Genomic DNA, 18,231 nt, shown 5'->3' on the forward strand with positions numbered 1-18,231 from the left:
CCTGACTTGCCCCCTCCCCACTGCCCCACACCAGCATTGGAGAAGCAGAGGACCAGGGAGCTGGGCCTGGACAGGGTGGATCCAATGGCCAGAGGGAGACAGGGACGAGGGAGAATCAGGACTCTAAGTGGGCCTGGACAGGTGAGCTCAACTGCTGGTGGATGGCAGAGAGCTGAGCCTGGGGAAGTAAGTCTTCCAGGTTCTGCCCTGGAAGAGTCAGGGTCTTAGAGCTGCGGGTGCTGCTGGCCCACCAGGTGGTGTCCAGGCTGTGTCCCAGATGGATGCAGGGAGAACAGATGGGTGTCTCTATGTCAGCGGTCGGATCCAGGGCCAGGGCTCTCAATCAAGGTACATGCCCTGTACATACAGGGACTGCTGGAGTCTCAGCTTCCTGCCCCAGGACTGCAGAGGGCCATCCCAGGTGGGTGGTCACCCCTGAAAGCCCATCTGCCCTCCAAACTCAGAGCCTGGCTTTCAGCCTCACCTCTGGCTTTGTCTTGAATGTACTTGTCTCTCTCTGCCATCTGTCTCAGAACAGGCTGATGCACAGGTACAGTGCTATGGAGAACCCACAGGGACGCTCTGAGCCCACCACTCGCCGATGTTCTCCAGCAGGGCAGCCCCAATGCCACAGGAGGCTTTAGGTGACATGTGGAGGGAAGGGCAAGACCAATGGGTGTGTGACCAGCTGTTCTCTGTGCATTTCCAACCCTAAGACACAGCCCCTTGTCTCTGGGAGGGTCCTACTTCTGCTACAAGAGAATGGAACTTGCTTGGACCATTGCCCAGATGGCCCTTGGGGAGGGAGAGCCACCTCTGCCCTCTTGAGTAAAACTGTGATGGCTCTGTAGAGAAGTGTGTGCTGTGGTCACCGCGTCCCCAAGGGCTGCGCTGGAGGAGATCCCAGCAGCTGACATTAATGAGCACACGTGAGGAGCAATGTGACCGTGGGATGCTTCTCCAGAAGTGTCTTTGGCTTTCAATGGTCCACACCCTCTGCCCAGCGTAGGAGGGGACCTGCCAGGGCAGTTGGCTTCAGGGTGCTGCCTGTCCCCTCCAGTTAGTGGGACTCTGCTGGGAGCTGCTGCTCCCACAGCCTCTCCCCACAGTGTTTGGTTGGGGGCCTCTTCAGGGGTGAGAACCTGAATAGTCAAATTCTGGGTTCCAGTAGGAGCAGAGCAGGTGCTGGAAGAGTGGACGGGGTGGGCTGGGGGATGCTCCACCATCCCCCAGCCCGTAAATGGCCCTGCTCTGAACACAGGCTTTTCTGCTTACGGTCCTTACCTCCCGCGTACAGGCCAAAGGCAATATTTTAAGGTTTTTATGGAGTCCAACTTCCCCTTCTCTGATTTATGTTCCTGGGGATGAGTTTTATGTGAACATACTCCCAGTTTCCCGTGAGATAAAAGACAGCCCCTGCTCTGCACGGTGGAGTCTCACTCTGCTCCTCGTTCATCTTCATCGCGCTCAGCTTCCAGGCTACCGGCCTCCCATGCAGGCTGTACATCTATCTCCCTCACTAGGTCCCAGAAGCCAACCGACCTGGTCCTTCCTGATGCTGGCTCAGTCAGGAGTGCGTGCGGTGACACCAAGGCCTTCTTTCACATGGGTGGCAGTACAGGATTGTAGCCCCCAGGTGGGCACCACCTCTTCTTCACAAATGGGGGTTCCACCAAGGTAACTACTCTCCCTTTTTCTGCATCTCCTTCCCAGCTGCCTCTCAACCCAAAGCCTGGGCCAGTGCTCTGGGTCCTCCCTCCCCTCAGTACTCATGAGTACTGATCAGTAGGACCTGGTCAGTTCTAGGGTACCCCAGCCCATGGGGTGGCCATGGTCCCGCTGCACAGGGCTTTTCCAGTGAGCACCTGTGGTCACTGCCCAGCTCTCATGGGGAATCTCCAGCTGCTACTGCCCGGCACAGAGACTGCTGACCAGCCTCCACAGACTCATAGTACAAGAAAGGGAGCAAAAGTATCCCCACCCCACCCCCACTCCACTCCCCACCATGCACAGGGTTTATGTGTGAAATGTCCTGGTCTAACTGGGGGAAAGAGGAGAAGGCTCTAGAAGCGTCCTCCTGCCTTCCCTGGGGCACTGGAATGAACGAGAGGGGCTGGTCCAGCCATACAGAGGAGGCCAGACCTCCCTGCACACTGCTCTTCCCAGGAGTCAAGCCCCTCCCTGCCTCCCCAAGTCTCCCTGTAACTGGGCCTGAGGATTTCACACTCTGGAGCCGGGATGGTGCTTGTTTTGGCTGGTCCAGTGCACACAGCCCATCCTCGCCGACCCGGGTTGCATAACTGTGAGGTATCTGCTTACACTGGCTCCCGCCTTGCAGCATGGCCTGGGCAGCCAGTGGCGGGTGAGGCAGCCTCCCTGGGAGGCACCCGGCCCCACCAGGCTTGGAGTGGGGTCTCTCCTGCCACCTGACCCTAGGGCAGCTGGCTGTGCCACATGGAGCCTCAGTCTCCAGGAGTCAGGAGCAGCCACCTCTGGCCAGAGTTGGCCCTCTTGGCCGTAGGCGGGTGAGGGGCTGCCTCCACCCGCTGATCACATCTCTCCCCAGTGTCAGCGTCATCACTGGCTCTGCCAGAGCATTGTGGGCCTCAGGTCAACCGACAACTGTGCAGGGGGAAGGAGCAGATCCAAGAAGTGGCTTGCTGGACACTCGTGTTGCCAGCCAGGCCCTGGAGGGCCCCTCAGGAGCAGTGCCCGGTTCCCTGACTCCTGTGAGCCCCCAGGCAGGGTTCAGCTGGCCCAGGTATGAAGATGTCCTAGGGCCCTGGACCCACACAATCCAGCATTTTTCTCCCTTCGGTGGTTGCCGCCAAAAGGTGGGGCGAGAGAAACAGGAGATTTGAATAATGGGAGAAAATTATTATGTCTTCGTGTGAGCTGGAGCCCGGCCCCGTTCCCCATGGGTGTGATAACTGGAGATGTCTTACATTTCCCTGCTCTGAGCCATAACAATGCCCGCATTGTTTCCAGGGCCGGGGTACTGTCACCAGATGACAGTACTCCAAACACACGACTACGCAGCATTGCGATGAGCACGCACAGCAAAACCACCGACATTTATAAGCAAGACGAAAGCTGTGGCTGGATCAGAAAGTAAACAAGGAGGAGGGAAATTGCCACTTGCTGCTGATGGCTTTGCACAAGTGGCCTGGTGACAGCTTGGCCCACAGCTGGGACAGGGCCCAGCAGGAAGGAGTGTGGGCCCCGTGGCAGGCATGTCTCATGGGGTACAGAGGCTCCCAGTTTTAGCAGGACTGTGAGGCTGGAACTGGCTCAGGTTCTTTACCTAGGTGAGAGGCTGTAGCTGAGGGGTATGGGACTTGCTTCAGGAGGCTGCCTCCTGGATGAGAACAGGCCTGATGGCCAGAGCCTGTCCTGAGGAAACAAAGCAGGACAGTCTTCCAGGAAGGTTGGGTTCCCACTTTGGAGTTAGAGGGTAGGGCCACCTGAGTTCCCCTCCCCAAGAAGGGGGTACTGCACAGGAGTAAGCCTACTGGCCAGCTTAGCATCAAAGGACCAGTTGGCCCCAGAAGAACTCAGCTTCTGGAAGGAATCCCTTAGGAGGGAGATGGAAAGTGCCATCTCTCAGGTGTTTGCCAAGTCCCCACTCCACCCCCCCCAACCAGGGCCAGGAGTTCTATCTACAGCCAAGTTCACCTATGCCTCTGAAAAGGCGGAAGCCACCCCTGAGTCAGAGTAGAGTGGGCAAGGGTGGCCAGGACAGATTGCCCAGGGGAGGGGTCCTGGCCTTGCACACTGAGCACTGGGCTGTCCTCCCAGTGGCCTGGGATCCGCCAGCAGCCCTGTGTTCTTGTCTGTGTTGGGTTACGAGCACCAGTCTGAACTCTTAAGCATCCACAAATCCCCTCTCTTATGGAAGTGGATGTGCTGAATATTTAAACTGAGAACAGTTGTGCGTCACGTGTTCACAAGACTCCTGAGCTGGCACAAGGGGACTCAGATCCTAGCAGTCTCCAAGAGGCCCAGCCCTGTCTCACTGTCCTGTGGGTGGTGAACAGAATGCACTGAGTGCTATTTCCACATTTGAGAAAGGAGTCAAGGAGATACAGGTGTAGATTTATGACCCAGCCAGAGGTCTTCCCTGGCTTGTGGGTATCCCAGGAGCCCCATCCCCTGGCTGGGGGCTGCCCTGGAACTGGCCCTAGCTCTACTTGGGGAAGGACAGGGTGGTGAAGGACAGGAAGCCCACTCTGCTGGCTTTCTTCATGGATAGGGAGCTGTCACCTGTACATATAGCCCCTCTGCCTTGGGGAGGATTCCATTCGGGGTTTCAAGTTTCAGGGAGAAGCCATGAGGGGCTGGGGTCCAGGGCCAGAACAGTGCCTTGCTGCCCATAGTACCCAAAAGGACACCATCTTGTCCTCACAGGTGTGTGGACTCTGCAACACCTAGTGCACCCCCATTTCATGGGATGGGGGCAAAAGACCAAGTGAGGGTTTAAACTGGATGCAAGGCTTAAAACTTCTGCTCTGCACTTCCTGGGGGTCTCAGGTCTGCCACCCGCAGAGCCAGCAGCCCTGTGTGCTGGCTTCCTGTCTCACTGCTCCTCCCTGGCTTGGCAGCTCTTCTGCTTCCTTGGGAACCACAGCACACAGCTCCATGCCTGGATCTGGTAGGCCACCCACCAGCATTTGTGGTATGAATGGGTGAGTGAGTGAATGAGAGTGTGGGTGAGTGAGTGAACGGGTGGGTGGGTGAGTGAGCGAGTGAATGAGTGGGTGGGTGAGTGAGTGGGTGAATGAGTGGGTGGGTGAATGAGCAGATGGGTGAATGAGTGAGGGGGTGTATGAGTGAATGAGTGAGTGAGTGAGTGTGTGAGTGAGTGAGTGAGCAAATGAGTGAATGTGTGTGTGAGAGGGAATATATGAACAAGTGTGAACGTGAATGTGTGACTTAGTGCATGAGTGAGTGAATGAATCAGAAGCGAATGAGAGAATGAATGAGTGAATGAGTGAATCAGCAAGTTAATGGATGAGAAAGAGAAAGAATGAGAGACTAAAAAGAGAGAGAACAAGCAAGGGAGTGAACAACAAATGGGTGCCTCAGGGACTAGGCTTCTCAGCCCGGGGAGTCTGGGAAGATGCCAATCCAAGTGGTGGGGGTTTTGGGGTGAAAGTGACAGGTGGCCATCCCAGAGTTACTGACATACACAGTATGGTACCAAGGGTGATCGCCAAAACCTATGGAAAGCCATACACTCAAAAACACTACAAATAGTAGTGTTTAAAAATTCTTTAAAAATTCTCATTATGCACAGGAAGTCAGGAAAAGAGAGGCAGGAATGAGAAAGAGAAAATCGAACTGCAGACCTAATCCATGACACAGCAATTGCCCTGAGTACACAGTCTGACTATACCAATGAAAACACCGAGATGGAAAGTGGATTGTACAATGACCCAAGGTAGCTTCAGTTCCACCCTAGGCTCACTTCAGACATGACATAGATTGAAAGTAAAATGAGGCAAAAATAAGTGCTGTGTAAATTAGCACTCAGTTTTAGATGACTGCATTTATTTCAGTATGGCTGAGTTTTTTTTAAACATAATCCTTTCGGTTTTATATTTTCTTCACTTTCCCCCACATCGTCTTTCGTTCACTGCTATCCCATCAGCCAGGTGAATCACTCACGGCATGTACCCTTCCTTCCCGATCTCAATGGTGGGGACCCTTCCTCCTGATCTCTCTCAGTGTAAAAGCACCTGCACCTGTGTGTGTGCCTGGACATGTTCATCTAAATACCTACTCTGGAGACTAGGTGAGGAGAGAGAATCGTATAAGGACTTCTCTGTCTTTTCCAGTTCTCCCTCAGTAATACTTTAGGAGATTTCCATCAAATCTATGCAGAAAAATTCCCTCCATGAATAAATTATTCAATCCCAAATTTAATAATGACCATTCACTTTGTTTTCAGTATTTTGTCCCCAAACTGATTCTATAAACATCCTTGAAAGTAGAAACAAACAAAAATCACAATCACCAAGTAGAGGTGTTGAGAGAACCCTAAACAGTGGTGGGTTTTGCTCCCTGCCGACCCTGTCTGTCCAGGTCAGTGTCCCTATTCTGGGTAGCCGCCTGGCTCCATCACAGCAAAGAAGAACCCACCCACGAGAGGGTTCACAGAGCCCCAGGACAGGACGGCATTTCTGTCTGTCCCTCCCAGCTGACCCATCTCAGAACCACCTGACTCCCTTCTTTGAAAGGTAGCTTGCAGTCCTGCAGCCTTTGCTTTCAGAACAACTCAGAAGGACAACACAACCTCACTCACAACCTGGGGCTCTCTTGAGAGGGAGGGCAGAGCAGAACCACTTAACAGATCCAACCCCAGGGTCAGAAAAGACTCTGCTGTCACTGAGAATGACCCCAGCACATGACCAAATTCTCCATTGTTTTGTCTTTTATTGAATGTCCTGTTGAAGCCGTAGGTCAGCTCACCTCCCACATGTGCCCCTACAAGTGATGCCATGGACCCCAGTGACACTGTGGATCCTTAGAAGCATCTTCTCTGGACCACGGATGTCCCAAACTCCTTGAAGTCTGCAGCGGTGACCCACATCTGCTTGAAGCTGCTCAGAGACGTAACAATGGAGGCTCCAATCCATGTGGAGAACCAGCGGTCAGGGGGCGCGGTGATCTTGATAGGGGTCCCTTTGGAAGCCAACTGTTCCAGTTCTCTCAGCAGCCGGTCGTCAAGCCCCTGGAACAGCGTGGTGCCCCCAGACAGCACAATCTCCCCAAAGAGCGTCTTCTGGATGTCGGCATCACACTTGGTAATGCTGGTGGACACCATCTTCGCCAGCCCAGGGTTTTGGGTGCCCATCTGCTCGGGTGAGAACAGGGCCTCGGGTGCCTGGTACAGCTGGTCCCCAATGTAGATGACATTCCCATCAGGCAGCTTGTACTCCCTCAGGACTTCCTCTTCCCGCCGGGAAAGCTCCTTCTCGGGCTCCAAAGCCACATAGCACAGCTTCTCCTTGATGTCATCCACTAGGGCCTTGTCCAGTGGGCACGGGAAGGTCCTCCCGCTGGCCAGGAGGAGCCGAGTGAGGAGCTCTGTAATGTCCCTGCCTGCCACATAGAGCTTGGTGACCGCGTGAGGCAGGGAGTAGCCCTCAAAGATGGGGACAGTGCAGGTGACCCCGTCCCCACTGTCCACCACTAGGCCTGTGACACAGGCTGAGGCGTAGAGCGCCAGCACAGCCTGGTCCGACAAATAGAAGGCAGGTACATCGAAGCTCTCAAACATCATTTGAGCAGTCTTCTCTCGGTTCTCCCTCGGGTTCAAGGAGGACTCAGTCATGAGCACTGGCCGGTCACTGGCCTTCACGCCCAGCTCCCACTCAAACAGGTGTCTCCAGAGTTTCTCCATATCGTCCCAGCCCGTGATCAGGCCACGCTCAATGGGCGAGTGCAGATGCAAGACCTCATGCTTGTATAGGGCTTCCTCCCCAACAAAGTACTTCTTCTGATTGGCTCCTGTGGAGGGCATCTTACATTTCGGGTGTCCCACGATGGAGCTGATAACATGGCGGGGCCCGATCTCCCCAGATAGCCCAGCTTTGCAGAGTCCAGACCCATTGTCAAAAATCACCGCCGGACAATCTAATATGTGTGGGTTAAACATGTCTGCAGCATTCTTCTCTGAGTGTCACCAAAATAAAGACGGACCCTCTTTGGTCACCTCGTGTCACAATAGGCTTCTCTGGAAGTTTACAGGTTCCACGGTTCCTAAGAGTCTCCCGGGTAGGACTAGCAAGCTGCCTTCAAAGCCCAGGAGCCCTCCATCCTCCACTGTGGCCAGCTCTTCTCCCAGGGGGCCCCAGCCCACAGTGGCTTTTCAGGGATGACTGTCCCATAGGTAACAATCCTGTCAAGGCAACAATTGTCCTCCTGGGGGCGGGGCTCTGAGTCCCTGTGCTCCCTACAGGGTGAGACACTAAGGGGAGGAAGGCAAGCTGAGTCCTGGGCAGTGTGGACAAGGCTGAGGACCTCACCTCAGAGCAGTGTACTCTGGTGTCCCTGTCCTGCCTGGCACCTGAACCACGGTGTGTAGAACAGCAAAGAACATTTCCCTTTGCCCTGGGGATTAACCGAGCCCAGGTTGGAAGGGTGACATTCACCACCAGCAGGCACTCAGAACATTCTTTTTGAATGGACTCCTCCAGGAAACCCTTGGTGATTTCCCCTCCCTCTATCCCATTGACTCTTGCTCTCTGTCCCACAGGGTGGATGCTAAGCAAAGTCAGCCTGTTAAATCTGTCCAGGTACTCATGTCCTCGCTCTGGCCTAGGTCAGGGCCTCTTGTTTAAAGACTCTGAGTGCTGGCACAGAGAAACATCCAGTGGCCCACAGCGTCAGAACCCAAGGACTCATGAAGGCATGACCCCATTGGATCTGGGGGCAACTGTGTGTCTAGAGTCCTGGTACTTTTGGCCAAGTCTACTGAGACACATTCAGGAATGACCGAGCATTAAGGGTTGAGGCTCAAGGGCTAGGACAGAGCTGGGAACCGGCACTCACACCTGTAATCCTAGCTATTAGGGAAGTTGAGATCAGGAGGATTGCGGTTCGAGGCCATCCTGGGTAAATACTCCACAAAACCCCATCTCTAAAACTAGCCAGAGAAAAATGGACTAGAGGTGTGGCTCAAGTGATAGAGTGCCTACTTTGTAAGTGCAAAGCCCTGAGTTCAAACCCCAGGCCCACCAAAAAAAAAAAAAAACAAGGACAGCAAGGTGGCTCTGGGGCCAGAGTGGTGGCGCCCCCTCTGGGCTCCTTGAGGAACCACAGCTGCAGTGCTCACCAGGCACTGGGACCTTTCAGCTTGGGAAGAAAGTGGAGGGATTAAGCCTGGGCACAGCCCTGCTTGTTTCTCCAGTGTAGAGGTGGCCTTGGAGATGTGGCTTATCTGAGAGTTCCCCTACCATCAAGTGCAAAGTCACTCTCCAAGCCAGCTCTTCCCCCATCTGGAAAGTTCTGTCAGAGGACAACCTCCTAGGCCAGGTCCCTCCCAGAGCCTCTGGGCTCCTTATGTCAGTGGTTCACTCTATGTCTTGCGAATCCTTCTAACTCGTCAGTAGGCACTGGTAAGGCAACCGTCACAGAGCTGTGATGTGTAGATGTGCAGTGTAGACATAGGTGATGTAAACGTAGGCGGATGTGTGTTATGACTGGTGGTGTAGACTTGTGCTGAAAATGTGTGGCACTGACATAAAGACTAAGATCTCTATTTCTCTGTAAACCGTGTCCATCCATGCCTAGCTGCATTGCTACCTGCAGAACCCCACTGGGTGTTGTCTCAGCCCCCAGGCTCACTGTGGTGATGATACTGGCCAGGCAAACGTGGTATATCATCATCAACCATAGTTGGCCAGAGAGGCTGGGCGGGTGTGGGGGGGGCAGCACCAAGGTACACACACCTGTGGTACTCAGGGCAGGCCCTTCACAACCCACAGACCCAGGCCCTGGATCAGGAGGCCCCCACAGAGGTGGCTGACAACTGACACTGACGCCTGCCTGTGTCCTGCTGAATATCGTCTTGTGGGCACCGGGGCCTGACACCCATAGCTCTCCAGGAGGCACAGAGAGAGTCCTGAGGATGTAGATGTCTTCTGGATGGCACCCCTTTCAGGCAGCAAGTGTAGATAGAGGCCATCCCCTATTTGAGCTCCATCTACTGGCGGTGGATTGGGGTGTCCCTGGCTGTGAAGCTAAGTGGTTCCATGATGTCTTCCTCCTCAGGATAGAGTAGCTGCCCTGCAGGAAAGCTCTGGAATGCCCCACCTGACCAGATGGCAAGCAGTAGTCCTAGAAGGTAGGGCAACCAGAGCGAACCTGTCTCTGTTGTCCTTAAAAGGCCTGGTTAGTGTGGCCTGCATGGCCACTTTCATGGCCAGTCTCTGAAGTCTTCAGACAAGGGCTGTGCAGAGGGCCAAGGGCCACCTCAGTCAGCACACCTGCTGGGCCCAGGCTCAGCACCCAGCCTGTGTTGGTGGGTGTGGCTCAGTGGCACCAAGCTGACCCAGTAGAATGGTGGGGGCCTTTCAGGGACAACATGCTCTGCCTGGGCTGTGCCCTTCTTGTCCTTTGCCCAGCAAAACAGACTTGGCCTTGGAAGGGACGCCAGTGTTCATGACAACTGAGAGGCCTCTGTCGTCTACACAGTCTGTCAAGGCCATCCATATGTGCTGTGAGGCTGCTAAGACTTGGGGCCCAACACTTTGGGGGGGTGTCCCTGTATGCTGCTGTAGGGGAGGGGTGGTAGGCAGAGGGCTGTGTCGTGGGGTTCCAGGCTGCTCACATCACAGGGCTGTGTGCTTGCCTCACAGGCATGGCTAGAATCTTCTCATTGTTGCCCAACATTGAGTCAAGAAGGATGTGTGCTGGAGGTTTCTAGGTTTAGCTTGAACATGGCCCATAGTGGGGGATGACAAGACAATGCCAGACTCACAGGGCTCTTGGGTCAGGGCACATGGTGTGTCCTGGTGGTCCTGAGATGGCTGGAGTTTGGGGGCATTTGTGGGAAAGACAGGGAGAAAAAGTTTACGCCCATCCTGGCTACGCAGGATAGACATGACCACTGGAATGCTACACTCCCCACAAAGTGGCCCTGGGTAGTGGCCACCTGGGAAAGAAACTCACAGCCAAGGATGGACCTTTTGAGGCACCAAATGGGACTCTTGTACATCAGGAACAAGGACAGTTCCCTGAGCCATTTCTAGGTTTGCTGTCAGAGCTCAGAGCCTGCAGAGTAAGGCCAGCATACAGTCTCCTACCAGCAAAGCTTCTTCCTGACCACTAGTGTCTGACTGATTGACTGTGCACTGCATGGTCAGAGGCCAGGAAGCAGGAATGACCCTGAAGACCCCACCATTGAGAAGCTATGGACGTCCCCTGAGAGTAACGCCATCTGGTCAGTGAGAACACCAAGTAGGTTTATGAGCCACAGCCGACGTGATGTTGGGCTGGTTTTGAAGTCCCCTGGGGCAGAAATTCCACCCCATGGTTCTCAGGTGCTGGAAGTCCCCAGCCCTCTTTGGAGTTCTTCATGTGAAACATGGTCCTCCATCTCAGAAATGCCCCAGCCCTCTGACTCCGAGGTCTGTGTCTAGGAAGAGCCACTTGCACCTAAGCACTGCTGAGACCTGCTAGGGTCCTTGTCCCTGTAGGGATGTGATGTAGAGGGACAAACACTTGGTAGCTGGCCAGATGTGTAGTTTTAAGGAAGAGGATTTACCATTAACACAGGGACCTCTCCTTTCCCAGCTCCAATTAGAAGCCTCCCAAGTCTGCCTGCCCCCGCTTTGAGCAGGCCAAGCCTCATAAATCGCCTGAACAAGTTTATGGGCGAACTGGCTGTAATTCCATCCCCCTCAGCAGGCAGGGCGCACCACCATCCTCCTGGAGGGCCACCGCTTCCGTCCTGTCCAGGAGGGTACGCTCTTATTTCTGCTCCAATGCTTGTGCCCAGAAACGATCCCCTCCTGCTCCCACACATTCCCCACCTCCAACTCCCCTGGAGAAGCCCCAAGGCCATGGTGGGAGTTGAACAGGTCCTTGGCCCTGTGAGAAGGTACCAGGTGTTTAGATTTGGGAGTGGGGAAACCCTTGCTTTCCCCTGGTCTGGCTTGGAGTGCCTGGGCCTCCCAAACCCTGAGACGGGTCTCTCTGTCTATTCTATCATTCCTGGTTCCATCTGTCACTGGTGCCCAAAACTTTAGTCAATTAGTGACCAACAGACTGGGCTCATTAGTGCTGGCCAACATCTGGTGGCCAGACCCTCCTGCTGAGGGGCTGGTCCACATGTTAGCTGTCTTTAGGAGCAGGGTGTCCCTGCAGATGACAGGGTGTGCACTGTCCTCACAAGACAGAGATTAAGGTGCATGTCTGAGAGGGGCTGGTGGGGAGTCTCAGGCCACAATAGTTGCAGGATGCTGCTGGTGATGACTGCTCTTCCAACTCTTTGCCCTGGTCACTTTCAGAGGAACCAAAGCCCTGAGCATGCTTCTTGGCAGCTAAGCCCTTTTGAGATGGAGTTTGTATCATTCATCTACTTACCCTTCCGTCCACCCACTCACCTATCCATCCACCCATTCACCCACCCATCCATCTATCCACCCACCCATCCATCCACCCACCCACCCATCCACCCACCCACCCACCCATCCATCCACCCACCCACCCATCCATCCACCCACCCACCCACCCATCCATCCATCCACCCACCCACCCATCCATCCACCCACCCATCCATCCATCTACCCACCCATCCATCCATCCACCCAACCACCCACCCATCCACCTACTCACCTATCCATCCATCCATTCACCCACCCATCCATCTATCCACCCAACCATCCATCCACCCACCCATCCATCCACCCACCCACCCACCCATCCATCCATCCATCCATCCACCCACCCACCCATCCACCCACCCATCCATCCATCCATCTACCCACCCATCCATCCATCCACCCAACCACCCACCCATCCACCTACTCACCTATCCATCCATCCATTCACCCACCCATCCATCCACCCACCCATCCATCCACCCATCCATCCATCCACCCATCCATCCATCCATCCATCCATCCATCCTCTATCATTCAAATACTCATCTTTCCATCTATTCACTCATGCGTCATCCACCCATCTTTCCATCCATCCTTCACCCATCCTTTCCTTTCTACCTCTTTCCCTCTATTCATCTTTCCATCTACCCATAAATCTATTCATCTATCTATTCATCTGACCATCCATTCAACTATATCCATCTGTCCATTTCCAGCCATTCATTCCTTTCCCTCTTCCTTCCTCCTCCCTCCCTCCCTCCCTCAGTAGCTGAAGCAAGCATTCCCTCTTTCGTCTCCCTCTTTCTTGGTAAACTTCAGGCTTCAGCAGTCCTCACACTTGCCAGCCCAGCACTCAAGACCCTTCCCTGCTCTGATACCCTTTAGCACGTAGGATCAGAGATGACCCTTAGGCTGCACTTTCTCAGTCCCCTGAGGCTGGCTCCATGATCTGGCCTGGATGGAGCAGGCCTGCTGTTCTGCCCTAGCCCACCAGCCTCCACGGACTAGAGGACTCTGCACAGGCCAACACACTCCACGGAGCCAAAGAAACCCTCAGTGAAGCCATCCATATTTCTTGTGTGGCACTGTGGAGGCTCCCATAGGTAGACAAAGGAGATAGGCCATTTTGGGAGAAGCAGTCGGAGGCCACCCACCCCTCCTTTGCCATTTGTCTCCCACCTCATGGAACCTGTTCCAGCCAGACAGTCTTGATCCTCCATGAAAGGCCAAGTCCACTCAGTTCCCACCCTCCTGGCGCTTGCATCCCTAGAGTGAAGGCAGGGCTGCTGACTCCCTACAGAGGCATCCTGTGGTGACTGTGCCATCTTGCTTCCCTGTCCCCTGTGTATTACCAGCATTCCCCCTGGGGACATTCAGGCAGCCTAGTGTTCGGGGGTCCACATAGCATGGACAGGCAAAACAGGACCTGCGGACACTCAGCAACCTGTGTAGACTGAGTCCAGGAGCACCTGTTACTGCAGGAGTGGGGGACTGCTTTGCAGCCAGTTTCCTGTACCCAGACCCCTCCAATACTTCCCTGTGCTTTTAGTCTCTGAGTCAATGGTCCCCTCCTGTCCACTTTGTGTGAGATGGCCATTGCGCCTCATTCCTCAGAGCCTCCTGCCTCTGTGGCCAGGAGATTTAAAGGTCCCAGATTCTGAATGCCAACAAGACAGGGCCAGATGGCAGCTGACTCCAGGGTTCTGTGACTTGGGCTACCTCACTGCCACAGGCTGGAAATGCAGCCCCCCAGGATCGCCTCCCTTGTGGGGGTGTTAGGAGGTCTCAGCTGTCAGAATGGACTGACCTCAAAACCCCAGTCCACATCCCAGCATTGCCATCCACAGCCCACCCCAGTGTGAGTGGCACAGCTCCAGTGGCCCAGAGCCCTGGATGTTGCTTCCAGGAATAAGGGTATCTCAGCCAGCTCAAGTTGCTGCACTAAATAGCACAACTGGGGGCGACCTTAAACCACATTTACTTCTCACAGACTGGAGGCTGATCTTCAGGTTCAGGTACCAGAATGGTGTGGTCCTGGAAAGGCCCTCTTCCTTCTGTGTCTCTCCCCCTTCCCTAAGGACACCAATGCCATCTTGGGGCCCCACCTCACCTAACTCTAATTACTTCTCAGAGTCCCACTATTGCATTGAGGATGGGCCTCAGTGTTTGAATTGATAGAGTACGCAGACATTCAGGCCAGAGGAGCTGGCCTCTCCACCCTAGAAGCAGGGACTCATGGAGCATGGTTCCCTAGCCAGGTTCACCAGGAGACAGGCCTGGCTGTGGCATGTCATTTCCACTGCAGGGACTCAGAGACTAACTGTAGGGTGAGGGGGAGATGTGTCTGACCCTGGGCATAGTGGAGGAAGACAAAGAGCCCAGAAACAGAGAGCTGCCAGGCACCTCTGCCCAGGAGGGAGGGAGGCAGAAGAGTAGGGTAGGATAGCCTGGGGCTTGGTTGGCCTCCAGGACACAGGGCTGGTTATGCAGGAAGCTGCCTTACTCTGCCGATTCTGTTGCTCACCTGTCCCCAGTTCTGCATGGAGTTCTGGTTGGAGGGAGCCCTGGCCACAGAGGGCCTCTTTGATGTCCTCTTTCCCCTCCCCAGTATCTGACACCCTGTTTTGGGGGGGAGGATGGGTCAGCTGCTCTTTCCTTTCTAGGTGCCATAAAAACTCCTAGGAGGGAGGACCGAGCTTTAATATCTGCTGTGTTAGCTCCTGGAGCCGCTGTGACAAAGTTCCATCAAAAACTGACACAATAGGGATTTATTCTCTCTCCATCTGGAGGCCAGAAGTCCAGATCCAAGGTGTGGACAGGGTGTACTCCCCCTGAGGCTCTGGGGAGGGTCTGGTTCCTAGAGCCTGGAAGCTCCTTGGCTCTTATGGCCCTACCACTCGGTCTGCCTGGACTTCTTTCTGTAGGAATTGGGCCCATCCTGGTGACCCCATCCTAACTCAGTCATCTGCAGAGACCTTATTTCTAAGTAAGGTCACAGGCAGTGGGGGTTGGGAAACACAATTTGACCTCAAAACCCGTCCAAGGAGAACACCTGTGTGAGCAAGTGGGGCTTGGCCACAGATATCCAGAGCAGAACAAGGTGTCTTATAAGCAGGGGACCCAGTGAGCATTCAAGAGGACTTGCTTCATGTAGCAGCAGGAGTGTCAGTTCTGTTGCTGTGTAGTAAGCTGCTCCCACATCCAGCAGCTTAAAACACTCAACACTCAAGGTTTTGAGGGTCAGGAATCCAGGCACCCTGGTGTGGGGTCTCTCATGAGGCTTTGCAGCTCCTGCTCAAGTTGCTGGCTGGGGCCAGGGTCTCACCTGAAGGCCTGATGGAGTTCAGCTTCCAAACTAACGGTCCCTCACCATGTAGGGCTCTCCTAGGTAGCCTCAAGATGTGATGTGTGACTTATCTTTGGAAATAGCAATCAGAAAAGCGGAAACAGTGACGGAGAGAGCTCAAGATGGAAGCCTCTGTGTTCTCATCGCCTTACCTCAGAAGGGACCTCCATCAGTTATGCAGAGTCAGGGAAGGGGACACACAGGAAGGTCGGACCATCAGGCTCCCAGGAGTGTTAAGGAAGCCCCAGGATTAGGATGGGGAGTTACGCCAGGCAGCTCCTACGCAGTCAGACCCACTCTGGGCTTCAGTTCACAGGGATACCCTGTGTACAGGGATACCCTGTGTACAGGGATACCCAGTCAGGCTCTGCAGGCACGAGAGCCAAGTGCACACGGCCATTTGGGGAGCATGGGCCCGTGAGTGCAGGTCAGTGGGCAGGTGCGCCCTGGCTGAGCTCGGTTGCCTCTGGGTCTTCGAAACTTACTTTGGACACTCCTGGTGGCTTCCCCTATTTAAACCACTATTAGTGTTCAATTCTCAATTTTATGCTCTGACCTAAGATATCGCAAACAAACAAGAGTCTTCATTTTCTTGGCAGCCACAGAGCAAAGCTCCAGACCAGTCCCATGGAAGCACCACAGTGTGGCCCTCAAAAAAAAAAAAAGTATTTCTCGCCCCCTGCTGGTGCCCAGGCGCAACTGCCATGGGGGTGTGGGGTTGGTTGGGGGGCTGGAAGAGGACAAGGACAGCTTGTTAATTTCACAGTGAGGCAGGACACTGGGGTGGGGGAAAATCGATGTTTGCTAAATAAGAGGGAAAAAAATCACCCTGCCTCAGTGGGGAAGAGGTTTATTTTCAAGTGTATTAAAGAGCTTACCCAGAGGAAAAACCCAGCGAAGAGCGAGTGTACAGATGGACGAGCCAGCCATGTCCCCAAAGAGCATCCACCGTGCAGTGTGTTAATGCACTCCCGCCAACCGGACACGGCCAAGCTTTTGGTTTTAAATAGTTTATAGCATTTCAGATGCAGCTTCGAAGTCAGGGCAGTCCCTGGAGACGCTGAACAGACTTCTACACTTAGCCAGTGATAAATAACCAAGAGAGCTCAGGGCCCGGAAGGATTCCAGATTTAATTCAAATAATTTAAAATCTTATGTCGAAAGAGCTCTTTGCATTCATGGGCCATACCCGCTTCCAGCTGGAGAAAGAAAAGGCTTTGTGTTTGGGGCTGTGGCAGGAGAACTAACCTTCTTACCATGTGCCTGCCACTTCCAGCCAGCACGCCGGCATTTTTCATATTATAGACGGCAGGCATCGTTTCTGAAAGCCAGACACGGCGGGGAGATGATTTATCATCTCCATGGAGTTTCGACTCCAGGTGGAAAGATTTTTGTCCATGGCGAGGTCGCTGCCTAACAAACCTGTAGTGTGGAGATGGAGCTACCCTGTCCAGCCACTCACCTCGAGGACAGCCAAGAGGCCCCTTCAGGGTTCAGATGGAGTGCTGGGTGCAGAGTGGTCGCCACTGCAGGCCGGGCGGGAGGTGCTGCACATATTGTTCTGGTCCAGGTTGCACGTTCTGGTTCGGCACAGGTAGGGTGGCTCAGGGGCCAGCCAGCGTGGCAGAGACCCAGCAGAGGAAGAACCCCTAGTTGGCCAGTCCCTCTCTTGCCTGGGTGTCCCAGCCCAAGGTGGACTTGGTCCCAAAAGACTGGAATTGCAGCTGGTTCAGGCTGAGGATCCATGAGTTTCGAAGAACTTGTAAACCCATGTGTCAGACTGGAAAAAGACATCACCTGGCATATGAGAACGTGACTGTATTTGAAAATAGGGTCTTTGTAGATATAATTAGGTAAGCTTGAGGCCATACCGGATTAGGGTAAGACCTAAACCTGGTGACAGAGCCCTCAGAAGGAAAGAAAGACACACAAGGAAGAGGCTATGTGACAATGGGGTAGAGGTCAGGATGATCAGGCTACAAGTGGCAAAGATTTCCAGCCAGCACCAGGAGCAGGAAGAGGCAGGCAGGATCAGAGGGAGCGCAGCTCTGCCTACACCTTTGTTTCAGATGTCTGGCCTCCAGACCCTGGGAGGATGAATTCCCATGTTCTCAGTGGCCTGGTTGTGGTGTCTTGTTAGTACAACCACAGGAAATGGAGACAATGTGTTAATCAGATTCACGGAATACCACTGGTTCTCTGCTTAAACTGCATGTCTACGACATGGCTCCATCCATTTGATGTTTGCAAACACATACGACCATGGGCAGTAAGAAGTCTCATCTTGTGCTCGCTTCGGCAGCACATATACTAAAATTGGAACGATACAGAGAAGATTAGCATGGCCCCTGCGCAAGGATGACACGCAAATTCGTGAAGCGTTCCATATTAAAAAAAAAAAAAAAAAAAAAAAAAAAGAAGTCTCATCTTTTTTGCCCCCACTCCTACCCAAGGACTGCTTTTGGAAGCCCCTTGGGGGCTCTGACTTCTGCAGGCAGTTCTCCCGTGGCCTCCGACTGTCTACAGAGGTGAACCACCCCCACCAACTTGCCTTTCAAAATGAACCATCTTCCCTCGTCCTGACTGTTGGTTTTTCCTTTCTAAGAGAATTCACAGGACCTTCTCTTTGAAGGTACTAAAAAAAGGCAACATCTTGTTTTAGAGTTTATCCCAGCTTGGGGAAGGGGGCTTTGGAAGGTCTCGTGGAGACATGAACGCTGGAGAGGCTCTCGGCTGGTCTCAGCCTCATGTAGCATCTCAGAGTCTCACCCC

General features: G+C 53.9%; 1 protein-coding gene and 1 non-coding gene across 2 annotated transcripts; one reads left to right on the forward strand and one right to left on the reverse strand.

Annotated features, from left to right (window-relative positions):
* Positions 1–6,526: 6,526 nt before the first annotated feature.
* On the reverse strand, positions 6,527–7,660 carry Actrt2 (actin related protein T2). Its single transcript, XM_020171410.2, has one exon. It carries the CDS (start codon positions 7,658–7,660, stop codon positions 6,527–6,529), a length of 1,134 nt encoding a protein of 377 aa, XP_020026999.2.
* Positions 7,661–17,745: 10,085 nt separating this feature from the next.
* On the forward strand, positions 17,746–17,852 carry LOC141425134 (U6 spliceosomal RNA). The gene has a single exon (XR_012450226.1). It is a non-coding gene; the product is annotated as a U6 spliceosomal RNA (small nuclear RNA).
* Positions 17,853–18,231: the final 379 nt, after the last annotated feature.

Source organism: Castor canadensis, chromosome 7 (assembly GCF_047511655.1).
Source record: "Castor canadensis chromosome 7, mCasCan1.hap1v2, whole genome shotgun sequence".
In the NCBI taxonomy this organism is placed as follows: Eukaryota; Metazoa; Chordata; class Mammalia; order Rodentia; family Castoridae; genus Castor; species Castor canadensis.